General features: G+C 35.1%; 1 protein-coding gene across 1 annotated transcript in view; it reads left to right on the top strand.

Annotated features, from left to right (window-relative positions):
- SHOC1 (shortage in chiasmata 1) overlaps positions 1-12494 on the top strand; it is a 66048-nt gene that overhangs the window by 43701 nt on the left and 9853 nt on the right. Inside the window, exons 15-20 of the mRNA XM_032240345.1 lie at positions 328-397; positions 1522-1700; positions 2881-2998; positions 4321-4432; positions 6436-6557; positions 9268-9361. Of these exons, the coding sequence (XP_032096236.1) occupies positions 328-397; positions 1522-1700; positions 2881-2998; positions 4321-4432; positions 6436-6557; positions 9268-9361 (695 nt within the window). The remainder of the gene's footprint in view (positions 1-327; positions 398-1521; positions 1701-2880; positions 2999-4320; positions 4433-6435; positions 6558-9267; positions 9362-12494) is intronic.

Genomic DNA, 12494 nt, shown 5'->3' with positions numbered 1-12494 from the left:
TTGCACCACTGCACTCCAGCGTAGGCAATCGATTGAGCTCCATCTCAAAAAAAAAAAAAAATTAAAAATACAAGTTTTTAATCTATTTTATTATTTTATATAATAAATTTAGAATTTCCATCCTCTACATATACACACAAGAGAAATACTGCTTATGGTTCAAACTTTCTGATATGCTAAACTTAGAAAAATAATCTAGCAAATTGTATTTTAAGGAGTTTCTTTATTCACAGATTTTTAATTCATGTTTATGGTAGTAAAATATATGACATACCAAAAATATGTATCTGAACAACACACTGAAAAAATTATTTTTTTTTCCAACAGGTTTAACACTGACTATCCTTCATTCAAATGAAAGGAAAGATTTTCTGGAATCTGAAGGTGTTTTAAAGGGGTAAAAATTCATTCCTTTATCTATGAAGAACAAACATACCAGTTTCACAGGAAAAGCAAATCTTTCTAGAATTTGACTTTAAAAATTTAACAAAATCTGAAAATAATCAATGCCTCTATCCTCTTACTGAAAAAATGCTTTATATAGGGCTCTTTAGTTCTGGTCATTGTCCTGTGTATTATATGTTATTAGTGTGCAGAAATTTAATTCAATCTTATTTTAATATCCCCAAATAATAATAAGAATACTGTTATTGTTAGTACAAAAGTGCCTATTTAGAGTATAGTTTTACCAGTTTTTTGCTCGGCATTATTTTTTACCTCTTCTTTCTTTGGGATTCTCCTTCTTCCTAAAGTATGTCCTTTAGAAATTCTTTCAGTGAGGACCTGCTAATCATAAATCGACTGTTGAATTGTGTAAAACTCTTTATTTTGCCTTATTTTACATAGAAATTTTTTTTCAAATATTGGGATACAAATAAAAAAAGATGTAAGTCAAATAGAAGCTCATAAAAACTGGACATAGATACTTTTTAACTTCTAGACTGCCCTAGATAAAAAGCAGTAATAGAGAATTTTAATTACAGTAGGTGGTATGTTTTATGAGATTTGAAAATATTTATGTGACTTTATGAGATAGGAAAGCTAAATTTATGATATTTAAGTGTCCATCTTTTTTGTTGTTGTTAAATCATTTATGAAGCCCATTAAGAAAAACAAATCCCATTTCAAAGTTGTCAGATAATATCCTATTATGTAGATTATCTAAGATTAAGACCTTATATTTGTAAGAAAATGAGACTGATTTTTTCACTTATTTCTGTTATTGATAGTACTCAGGTAGTAAAATCAGGCTGTCTCCCATTTGAGGATATGAAATAGTCTACAGGTTTTTGTATTCAGGTATAAAAATATATGATCATCAATAAGAAAAATATAAAGAAATTAACACAATTGCAGAGCAAATCAACAGAAAATGCACCAGAAAATCAACAGAAAAGTGCCTTTCCAAGATGAGGCATAGATTAGAGAAGGATAGAACAGCCGAAACAGTCATCTTTTAATAGTCCAAGCAAATAATAACACAAGTGTAATGCCATTTTCTTGGCTTTCTTTTGTCTTTAGTACAAGTTCCTGTGTAGTTGTACATAATCAAGATATTGGAGCAGATTTCCCCTGGAATAATTTCTCATTTGTGGTAGAATACAATTATGTGGAAGACTCTTGTTGGACTAAACACTGCAAAGAGTTGAATATTCCTTACACGGCCTTTAAAGTGATTCTTCCAGACACAGTTTTAGAAAGTAAGAATATAAACCAAAATTCTTTTTTTGTTTTCCTTTATAAGAATGAAAATTTTCTATTTTCTGTTTATGATCTACGGATAAAAATAAGCCGTGACATTAGAGGCCTTGAGTTCAACCTCTAACCCCACCACTATCTGTGGCAGTCCTTTAACTGTCTTTTACCTCATAGTCCTCATTTGTAAAGTAAGCTTTACTAATTATATGTTTTCATTCCTTTATCTAACTTCTAAATTTTACTTATAATAGCACAATTTTATTACATTTATACCCAATCTTAATCTGATGGCTCATATACAATAGTGTTTTTTATTGATTTTTAGGGGACAATTGCATAATAGTATGCTGATTCAGAAAATTTTAATATGCAACACAAGTTATCTACGAATACTTAGAAAAAAGTCTAAACCACTTCATATATTTCTTTATTTCTTTGTATTTGTCAGTAACACCTCACATGACTAAGGTTGTGAATTCTCAGATCCATAAATCTGATACATTTTGAGTATAAGATGGACTCAATGTGAAAGTACATCTCTCTCAGTGCTTGCCATCATTTCCTATTCACCTCAAATATGAGTGGGAAGTCTAAATAGATTCTGAGACATTTCAACTCAATTCTAAAAATATGGTCACCATAATGATTTCTTTGGAATTGGAATAATAAATACCTGTTTATATCTTTTGACTATTTTAATCTATTGAGGTATTTATTCTTTTCTTATTGATCTGTTAAATGCTTTCCCTATGGATTATTGCACATAATTTAAAATCTTTATGTAAATCAGTATATTTATATAGTACATGTCCAATATATACTTAAGTGAATAAAGCAAGTTTCAACATTTCAGGTAGAGAGTGACCCTATTTTTTCTTTTCTTTTTTTAAGTGAGTGTACATGTGTGAGTATAAGCTAAAAAAAAATTGAAAAAAGTCTGGAAATATATGCAAAACTCTGTTTTTAGTGTATGGTGGTATTAGTAAACTCTATTAACTTATTTCTAAGTAGGACAGCATGGTTTTTACTTTCCTCTTCTTCAAGCCTGTCTTTATTCTGTTTCTGATTTTTTACACTGAATATTATTTTTATACTACTCCTACTATCCTCATGTTTAGTAAAAAAGAAAGAGCTGGGAAATGAGAATAAAAGAGAAATATTTATAAATTTTCTCTTATTTAGGAAGCACATTGCTAGATAGATTTGGAGGTTTTCTTGTGGAAATTCAGATTCCATATGTGTTTTTTGCATCTGAAGGACTTCTTAATACTCCAGACATACTTCAGCTACTAGAATCCAAGTAAGTTATTGATTTCACAACTTTAACAAAAGTATATATATATATATTCTGATAGGCTAAATATTATGCTGTGTATGTGACTACATGTTTCTGTGATTCAAGCCTGGAATTATATCACAAAAGAATAGTTTTCCAGAGAGTTTATATCAATTTATACTTCTTTCCCTATACCACACCCTCATAATTATTGAATATTATATTTTTTTGGTAATATTTACCAATTTTACAGACAAAAATAATGTTTAATTATTATTTAAATTCATGTTTTACTTGCATTTCTTTTGTTACCAGAAAATATGAACATTTTATATGCTTTTTTCTGTGACTTATGTGTTCATGTCTTTGGGTCATTGATAATATTGAGAATGAGTATTCTTGTTTTGGGAAATTTACTGCCTGGAAAACAGGACTATGAAGTTCTAAATGAATTCTCAAGGTTTTAGGTCTTTAGATCTAAGGTCATGCTAACATTGGACCTTATAAAATTGTAAAATACTTTATCATGACACACAAATTGTCACAGGAATGTTGGACCTTGGGCTGCATATTAAGGAAGGATAATTGTGCCGTTACCTTAGTTAAAATGCAGATGTATGTTCCATGCTTTTAGTTTTATATAGTAAGGCTGTGGAGCATTCATAGAAAACCATGAGCTTATAAAAGGTAGTTAAAGGCATAATGGTATGTGCCTGTAGTATCAGCCACTTGGGAAGCCATGGTGGGAGGTTTTATTGAGCCCAGGAATTCAAGGCTGCAGTGAGCAATGATAACACCACTGCACTCCAGCCTGGGCAACAGAGCTGTCTCTAAAAATAATAACAATATACAGTAATAAAATAAAAAGTGGTTAAAATGTAAGCCATTTTTAAGAAATAAAAAAAGGAAATTCTGATAAATGCAGAATATTTTAGTCCCATAATGTTTTGATTTCATGAATTATTAAAGAGCTGGAATAAATTGGCTAAAACATTTGTAATAGTGTTATGTGCGGTAATATTTAGCACAATGCCTAAGGCAACACACATCTCAGCTGATTTGTTTTATACACTGAATAAATCATAACTTCATTCTTCATATTTTTTTCTTTCTTTTTTTTTTCTTTTTTCTTTTTCTTTTTCTTTTTTCTTTTTTTTCTTTTTTTCCTTTTTTTTTCTTTTTTTTATTCTTTTTTTTCATTCTTCATATTTTGTAAAGCAGAACAAATTGGCATATAAAAGAAGAAGCACAGAAATCCAAATAACATGCAGGAGGACACTACAATTTTTCTTAAATAATTTTTATTAGCATTTCACTTTTTCACTCAAGAATATTGTATTTTACAGCTATAATATCACACTGGTAGAGAGAGGCTGCAGTGAGTCATTGAAACTCTTTGGAAGTTCAGAGCGTTACATAGTGGTGACAATTGATGAACACACTGCCATAATTTTGCAGGTAAAATTAGGTAGAAAAATACAAACTAAAATAGATTAAAATATATAGCTATGTAATTCATTCTTATCTTCCGATAGGAAGCTTAACTATAATCTATTAGTGATTTCTTCTCAATTTTGCAAATGGGCCACAAGTGCTAAAATCATCACTGTGGAAAACGACTATTATCAAATTTCTCTGATGCCTTATAGTTTTTTTTTAAACATACTTTAAGAAGATAGGGCAAATGAATCTTTAATATTATATATTAACCCATTTTAAGTGTATTTATAGAATAATTATAGTATTGAAAGCTCTAAAAAAGCAATTTCCGGCCGGGCGCGGTGGCTCACGCCTGTAATCCCAGCACTTTGGGAGGCCGAGGCGGGTGGATCACGAGGTCAAGAGCTCGAGACCATCCTGGTCAACATGGTGAAACCCCGTCTCTACTAAAAATACAAAAATTAGCTGGGCATGGTGGTGCGTGCCTGTAATCCCAGCTACTCAGGAAGCTGAGGCAGGAGAATCGCCTGAACCCAGGAGGCGGAGGTTGCGGTGAGCCGAGATCGCGCCATTGCACTCCAGCCTGGGTAACAAGAGCGAAACTCCATCTCAAAAAAAAAAAAAAAGCAATTTCCAGTCACTTTATTTATTACAAGGAGAGGGTATATTAATTGATGATTGGTAATATGGAATTTCTAATAACCCATTGCATTTCCAGTGTAAATAGGGGTTGTCTCTAAGTAAGCTGGTTTTTAGAGAGAGAATTTCTCTTCAAAAATTCGTATAGCTAGGAATTTTTGATGTATAAATTCTTGGCTGAATCTCTCTGATATGTTTGCTTGATTGGAGAGGCAATTGCAAAGAAATTAATTTATTGGGGTGGGAGTGGGAGCAGAAACCAGGTTTGATAGTATACAATATAAATATTGCAATATATTAATAGCCAATATGTGTTTTGATAAGCAAATGTTATAATATAAGAATTATATGATAGAAAAACACAACTCTATTAGAGATTTTTAAGAGATACTGTGTCCCGTATATTTAAAGTTCTTAAGCAATATTTTTCTGTTTGGCAAAACTGTTTGTTTGTTTGTTTTTAGAGATAGGGTCTCACACCATTGCCTAACCTGGAGTGCAATGACACAATCATAGCTCACTGCAGCCTCAAACTCCTGGGCTCAAGTGACCCTCCTATCTCAGCCTCCCAAGTAGCTGGGACTACAGGCATGCTCCACCATACCCAGCTAATTTTTTAATTTTTTTGTAGGGACAGTGTTGCGCTATGTTGCCCAAGGTGGTCTTGAACTCTTGGCTTCAAGTAATCCTCTCACTTCAGCCTCCTAAAGTGCTGGGGTTACCTCACTTCAGCCTCCTAAAGTGCTGGGGTTATAGGCATGAGCTACTGTGCCTGGCTGGCAAAACTGTTGTAATCCAGTTATATAACTTTTTGTTAGAGGAATGTCATTTTTTGAATTCCTTAATCTATCAAAAATTACTTATGTTAAAGGAAAAGGAGATTCTATACCATTAGGTAGAGATTCCCAGAAAGTCCATTAACTGCTGCTTTCTCATCTCCCCTGAATAAGCATGCAGTGCACATTATCTCATAGGTTTTAAACATATTTTCTATTGACTTTGGAATGACCAGATAGATCCTAGTCCACAAAAGACTTGCATCCACAAAGGACTAGGATTTGGTTATTCCAAAGGCAATACAAAATTGGACTGGTCTATGGAGTGCCAAAATAGGGGCACTCCATAGGCTACTTTCTTCATATCTAGGAACTTGGGAGATTCATGAGCCTTCCTTGCTGAAGCTATCACTAGATGTTTTATGTCTACTGTAGCTTTTCCCCTACTACTTCCTGTGTGATTTTAATTTTTCCATGAAATGGAAGCCCATACCCATGCCTCTTTCCAACTTACTTATATGTCATAGATTCTTGAAATATGATAAAATAATTTTATAATAATTGCTCAACCTAATGAATTTTTACATGTTCTTTATTTTCTGATAGGATATAGAAGAATTAAATTGTGAGAAGGCATCAGACAATATTATTATGAGGCTGATGGCATTATCATTCCAGTACAGATATTGTTGGATAATTTTATATACCAAAGAAACATTAAATTCAGAGTGGGTAAACATTTCATCCAAAATTATATTCATATTTCTTAAGCATAAGTCCTCTTCTTTGAATGAAAATAGCTATGCAATGTTCTTCTTGCTTATCTAGTTTGCTTTTTTTTTTTTTTTTTTTTGAGACGGAGTTTCACTCTTGTTACCCAGGCTGGAGTGCAATGGCGCGATCTCGGCTCACCGCAACCTCCGCCTCCCGGGTTCAGGCAATTCTCCTGCCTCAGCCTCCTGAGTAGCTGGGATTACAGGCACGCGCCACCATGCCCAGCTAATTTTTTGTATTTTTAGTAGAGACGGGGTTTCACCATGTTGACCAGGATGGTCTCGATCTCTTGACCTCGTGATCCACCCGCCTCGGCCTCCCAAAGTGCTGGGATTACAGGCGTGAGCCACCGCGCCCGGCCCTCTAGTTTGCTTTAAGTCAAGAATTCTCAAGCTGGAGGTATGATTGTAGGAAAACAAATTCGAATTTTGGAGATGATACATGTTTCCCTGGACATTCTATGCAATCCACCCTCCCCCTGCCCCACTCCCTGCCATCTCACTAAGAATTGCTGCTTTAAGTATTTTATTATTTTGTAATTTTGGATTTGTCTGATTTCTGTTTAACTACTGTACTAAGTTTTTTGTATATGTTTATAATCAGGTTGGGATAAGTATAAGTTAGAATATAAGGGTCTAAATACCTTGGTTTTTATTCCTCCTATTAACAAATAACCTCTAGCAAGTGTTTTAGTCTGGTTTTTCTTTTCTGTCAAAACTGAAAAATAATAATTTCAGTCTAAAACCTTAATTCTGAAGAATAACAAAGGGTGTAAAGCATTTTAAGCTTTGAACTTTCTTGTATTTTAAGATTCATCTGGAACTTGGAAGTGTTCTGGATAAATAACTGATTTGGAAATTTTTTAAAGTTGTTTTATATTACTGTCTCCCTATAGCTCTAGTAGTACAGTTGAGGTACAAAGGAGAATAAAAGGAGATTCAAACTTATTTTTACCCAGATTTTCATGAAAATAATGAATTATCTAATACTCTGAGATAGTTTTAAATTCACGTTGTAGAGTGATCATTTATTCACAATAATATAAAATACAACTATTTTCAGACCTCTAGGCATCTCAGATTCATATTTTTAGAGAATTAGAACATTTAGAAAGTATCTTAATCAACTGACCAAATGAGGAAAACTGAAAATACAGAAGAAATTGTTTGAATTATGATAGTGTTCATGCCATTAATTATTGTTGCAGTAAGAGTGTCAGAGGTCCCTGAGACCATATCGAGGTTTGATGGTTTGCCAGGAGGACTCACAGAACTCAGTATATAGCTGTATTCATGGCTATGATTTATTATGGTGCAAGGTTACAAAGCTTATAATGTAAAGTCAGCAAAAGAAAAAAGCTCATGGGGCAAAGTCTAGAGGGAACTAGGAGGAAGCTTCTAAGAGGCCTCTCCTAGTAGAGTCATACAGGATGTGCTTAACTTTCTCAGCAACAAACTCTTATAACACTTGTAAAATTTTGTCTATCAGACCAGCTCACTCGAGACACATTGCCCAGGGTTGTTTTAAGGGCTGGTCAAGTAGGCACCTCTGCCTGGCACTTAATCAAAATTCTAGACTCTAAGAAGCAAAGCAGGTGTTCAACAGAAATTATATTGTCAACAGTTTAGGCACAGTGTTCCTATCAGCCTTTCATATGGAAAGAGCTAATCTGAGAAAGAATCCAAAACAGAGGAAAGAAGAGCCAAGAAATAAAGAGAGCCATTATCCTGATGGCATTGTTTGAGTCCCAGGATCCAACAATGCTTTCCCCTCAACTTCTTAGTAATATAAGCTAGTGATTTCCTCTTTGTTGCTTAGGGTACATAAAGTGGGTAAAGGTAGAAATATCTACCCACATCTACCCACAGTTCAGCACTTACATCTGACCTGCTTTGTAACCACAGAAGGAAAAGAAAAGGATGCTTTTTCTAACAGTTCACAGAAAACTATGGGAAGGATTCTATGTATCCTGGTTCTGGTCATGTGTCCATGTCAGAACCTGTTACTTTGACCAGGGGTATGAGGTATGTAGTATTTTACTTGGCTAGGCTTTGGTCATAAAGCCATCCCTGGAGTCAGTAAAGGGATGATTTAAGTTCTTCCCACAACCCACACCTCCCACAACACACATACCCTTAGCATCCCCTAGGTTTTACAGTATTATTATTATTTTTTTTTTTTTTTTGAGACGGAGTTTCACTCTTGTTACCCAGGCTGGAGTGCAATGGCACGATCTCGGCTCACCGCAACCTCCGCCTCCTGGGTTCAGGCAATTCTCCTGCCTCAGCCTCCTGAGTAGCTGGGATTACAGGCACGCACCACCATGCCCAGCTAATTTTTTGTATTTTTTAGTAGAGACGGGGTTTCACCATGTTGACCAGGATGGTTTCGATCTCTTGACCTCGTGATCCACCCGCCTCGGCCTCCCTAAGTACTGGGATTACAGGCTTGAGCCACCGCGCCCGGCCTACAGTATTATTAAAGAATAGAGATGGAGATGTTTTTTCAAAAATACAGAGTGGGCAAAAAACCTCCACAAATTTGCCACACTAGTATTGTCTTAGCTAGGTTATTCTAAAAATATTATGAAATGTGGAAAATAAAATGAAATTTTAATAATCTGATATCAAATGAATAGAAATATAGTAATATAATTATTTATAGGTATCCGCTTACAGAAAAGACACTTCATCACCTAGCACTGATTTATGCAGCTTTGGTGTCATTTAGGCTAAACTCTGAAGAACTGGATGTAAAGGTATTCTTTTCCTATGTGTTTGTTCATAAGTATCTTTTATAAACCAAAATTAAACTCAAGTGCCCAATGAGAAAAAATGTTAAGCAAATGAGTTAAAAACTGTTTAAAAGCTAAAGAGTAGTTTTCAATTTAATAAGCATCTTACCATTATTCTTTTCCATTATTCTATTCCAAAAGGCTTTAGTTTAAGGAATTTAAAATCATATTTCATATCTTTTTTACTACTCAGATGTTTTCTAAACATTGCAGGATATGAATAAAAATAAATATCCCTTAATTTTAAAATGTTCCTTATGAAAGATGCACTAAGCTTTACCTGCTGTAAATGGAACTCTTATGACATATAATAGTAATATAATATATTGTTAATATACTAGTATAGAGTAATATATTGGTGATTTCTTTTTTTTTTTTTTTTTTTTTTTTGAGGCGGGGTTTCACTCATGTTACCCAGGCTGGAGTGCAATGGCGCGATCTCGGCTCACCACAACCTCCGCCTCCTGGGTTCAGGCAATTCTCCTGCCTCAGCCTCCTGAGTAGCTGGGATTACAGGCACGCACCACCATGCCCAGCTAATTTTTTGTATTTTTAGTAGAGACGGGGTTTCACCATGTTGACCAGGATGGTCTCGATCTCTTGACCTCGTGATCCACCCGCCTCGGCCTCCCAAAGTGCTGGGATTACAGGCTTGAGCCACCGTGCCCGGCCTTATATTGGTGATTTCTAAACAGTATCTTGGTCCCCTTTTTTCAGTGTCCTCTGAAATTTAGACATTTGTCCAAGTTCAGGGCTCATCACTGTTCCGTTATCACATTACATTCTTTCCTTTATGAACTTAGAGATTCCCACAGATTTTGCTTTCATTTCTGAAGTATAATTCTGAAATTTTTCCTGACATTTCTTAAGGTCTGCACCTGTGTTCTAGCAGACTACTGGGAATCTCCACATGAATATCCAACAAGTACCTCAAACTCTACATGTTCAAAACACAACTTTTCATCCTCCCACTCTTAGTTCATGGTATCACTATTCTAATCTAATTAGTAGCTAAATCTTTTTTTTGAGACAAAGTTTCGCTCTTGTTGGCACGATCTTGGCTCACTACAACCTCCACCCCCCAGGTTCAAGCAATTCTCCTGCCTCAGCCTTCCAAATGGCTGGGATTACAGCATGCACCACCGCGCCTGGCTAATTTTTTTGAATTTTTAGTAGAGACAGGGTTTCTCCATGTTGGTCAGGCTGATCTCAAACTCCTGACCTTGGGTGATCCACCCACCTCTGCTTCCCAAAGTGCTGGGATGACAGGTGTGAGCCACTGCACCCGGCCTCTAAATCTTCTTTTTAACTCTGCAGTGTCTCTTTCTACTTCTCTTGCTATTTCCCTAAATGAAGGCCTTCATCACCTCACACTTGAATTTTTAAAGTAGCTTCCTACCTAATCTCCCTTTTTCTACTCTTTCCCCACTTCAATCCATCATATATAGACACCAATTACATTTCCAAAATACAGCTGAGAATATTTCACTCCTAGACTGTAAGCCCTTTGGCAAGGAAACATGTTTATTCATTTCTTTTTTTATTCCTGGAACCTAGCACAATGCCAGATACATAGTAGTCTCTTGATAAAAATTTGCTGTTGATTTGAATTTCTTGCTCAAAGACTTTCCATAGCCTCCTCCACAATGTGGCCTTTAGTGATTCCTTCTTTAACATCATTTTACTCACCATTTACTGAATATGCCTCATTACTGTCACCTCTCAGCCTTTGCACAAACATGCCATTCTGGTCTGCCTTCCCCCAGGAATACTATTCCCCATTCCCTTACCACTAGCTCTCAAAGTTCTACCTGCCTTTCACTGCCCAGTTCAAACACCACTTCCTTTAAGAAATTTGCCCCAATCGTACTCTCTCAGGATACATCATCTCTCCTCCCATTCTCCCACTAATACTTCATATCTTTGTTATAGCATAGGGATATTTATTCATATATCCTCCACCCTGAAGGGTAAGAATAAGGTTTTTGTTATTTGTAAAACCTAGCAGCTAGCATAGTGCTTTGCACAAAGCAAAAACATTGAGGGGAATTCAATCAAATACCACTTGCTAAGAAAATCAACAAATAATCTGTTTGAACTGGAATTCCAGATAATTTTATTTCTGTGCTGCATACTAAACAGAAATAAAATTCTTAGGAATGTTACCTAAATAAGTGAATGACAAATGTAAATTTGTCTCATCTATTCTGGTGAAGTCTTACCACTTATTTAGCCTTACCTTATTTGGTTCTGGTGAAGCCTTACCACTTATTTAGTTCTCTTCCCAGCTCAGGGTAAACCACTACAGGCAAATATGTTTTAGAAGGTTTTTTTCCTCTATACGTGGGGCATATGATATCAGTGAGTGATACTATATTCAAGTACAGCAACTTGGCCCAGGGAGGGCATGATCCAAGGAAGGCATTTGGGGATGAAATAGGCATATTTCCTAGGAGCAGTCCGTTCCAAACAAGTCTATTTCCACCTGGATCAAACTATTCTAAAAGCTTTTCAGGTTTTACATAACAATCTAGAAAGCAGGTCATTTTCTCAATGGACATTGAGAGGCAACTATGGCCAGTTTGCTCTGACTCTATTATCAGTATGTCCTCAGTACTCATAAGCTTCCTGTTTTCCTAACTTGATGACATTGTTGCATTAAAGGAGGTCCTCTGGGCTCATATTATTTTAGAACGTATTGTTGCTTTACCTTACTCTAGTAAAATGGCTTTTGGTCTCTTAGAGCATCAGGACCATTAGCATCTATTTATTTTCAGGCATCTGAAGAACCTAAAAATCAAGGAAGTATTAGGAAGTTTAAGAAAAAAAAATACTGCTAGTAATGTTATGCTAAGTGTTATTCTAATTTTTTAAAAGTTCTGTAATTTTCTATGAACCCTCTTTGCAGGAAAATGCATAAATACACACATGCAAAATTGATAAATACATGTATCAAAACCCAGCAGAGTGCAAGCAGCAGTGAAGCAGGATGGTCTACTTTCTGCTTCCCTGGAAAGGATGAATTTACATCATTTGACAAGCCTATTTTCAAGTTATTTGTTGTTTGTTTGCTTGTTTTTGTTTTTGCAGCCTAAAA

Source organism: Sapajus apella, unplaced genomic scaffold (assembly GCF_009761245.1).
Source record: "Sapajus apella isolate SASKATOON/1434 unplaced genomic scaffold, GSC_monkey_1.0 scaffold46, whole genome shotgun sequence".
In the NCBI taxonomy this organism is placed as follows: domain Eukaryota; kingdom Metazoa; phylum Chordata; class Mammalia; order Primates; family Cebidae; genus Sapajus; species Sapajus apella.
Note: the sequence above shows the minus strand (reverse complement) of the source record. Positions and strands in the feature narration are given on the sequence as shown.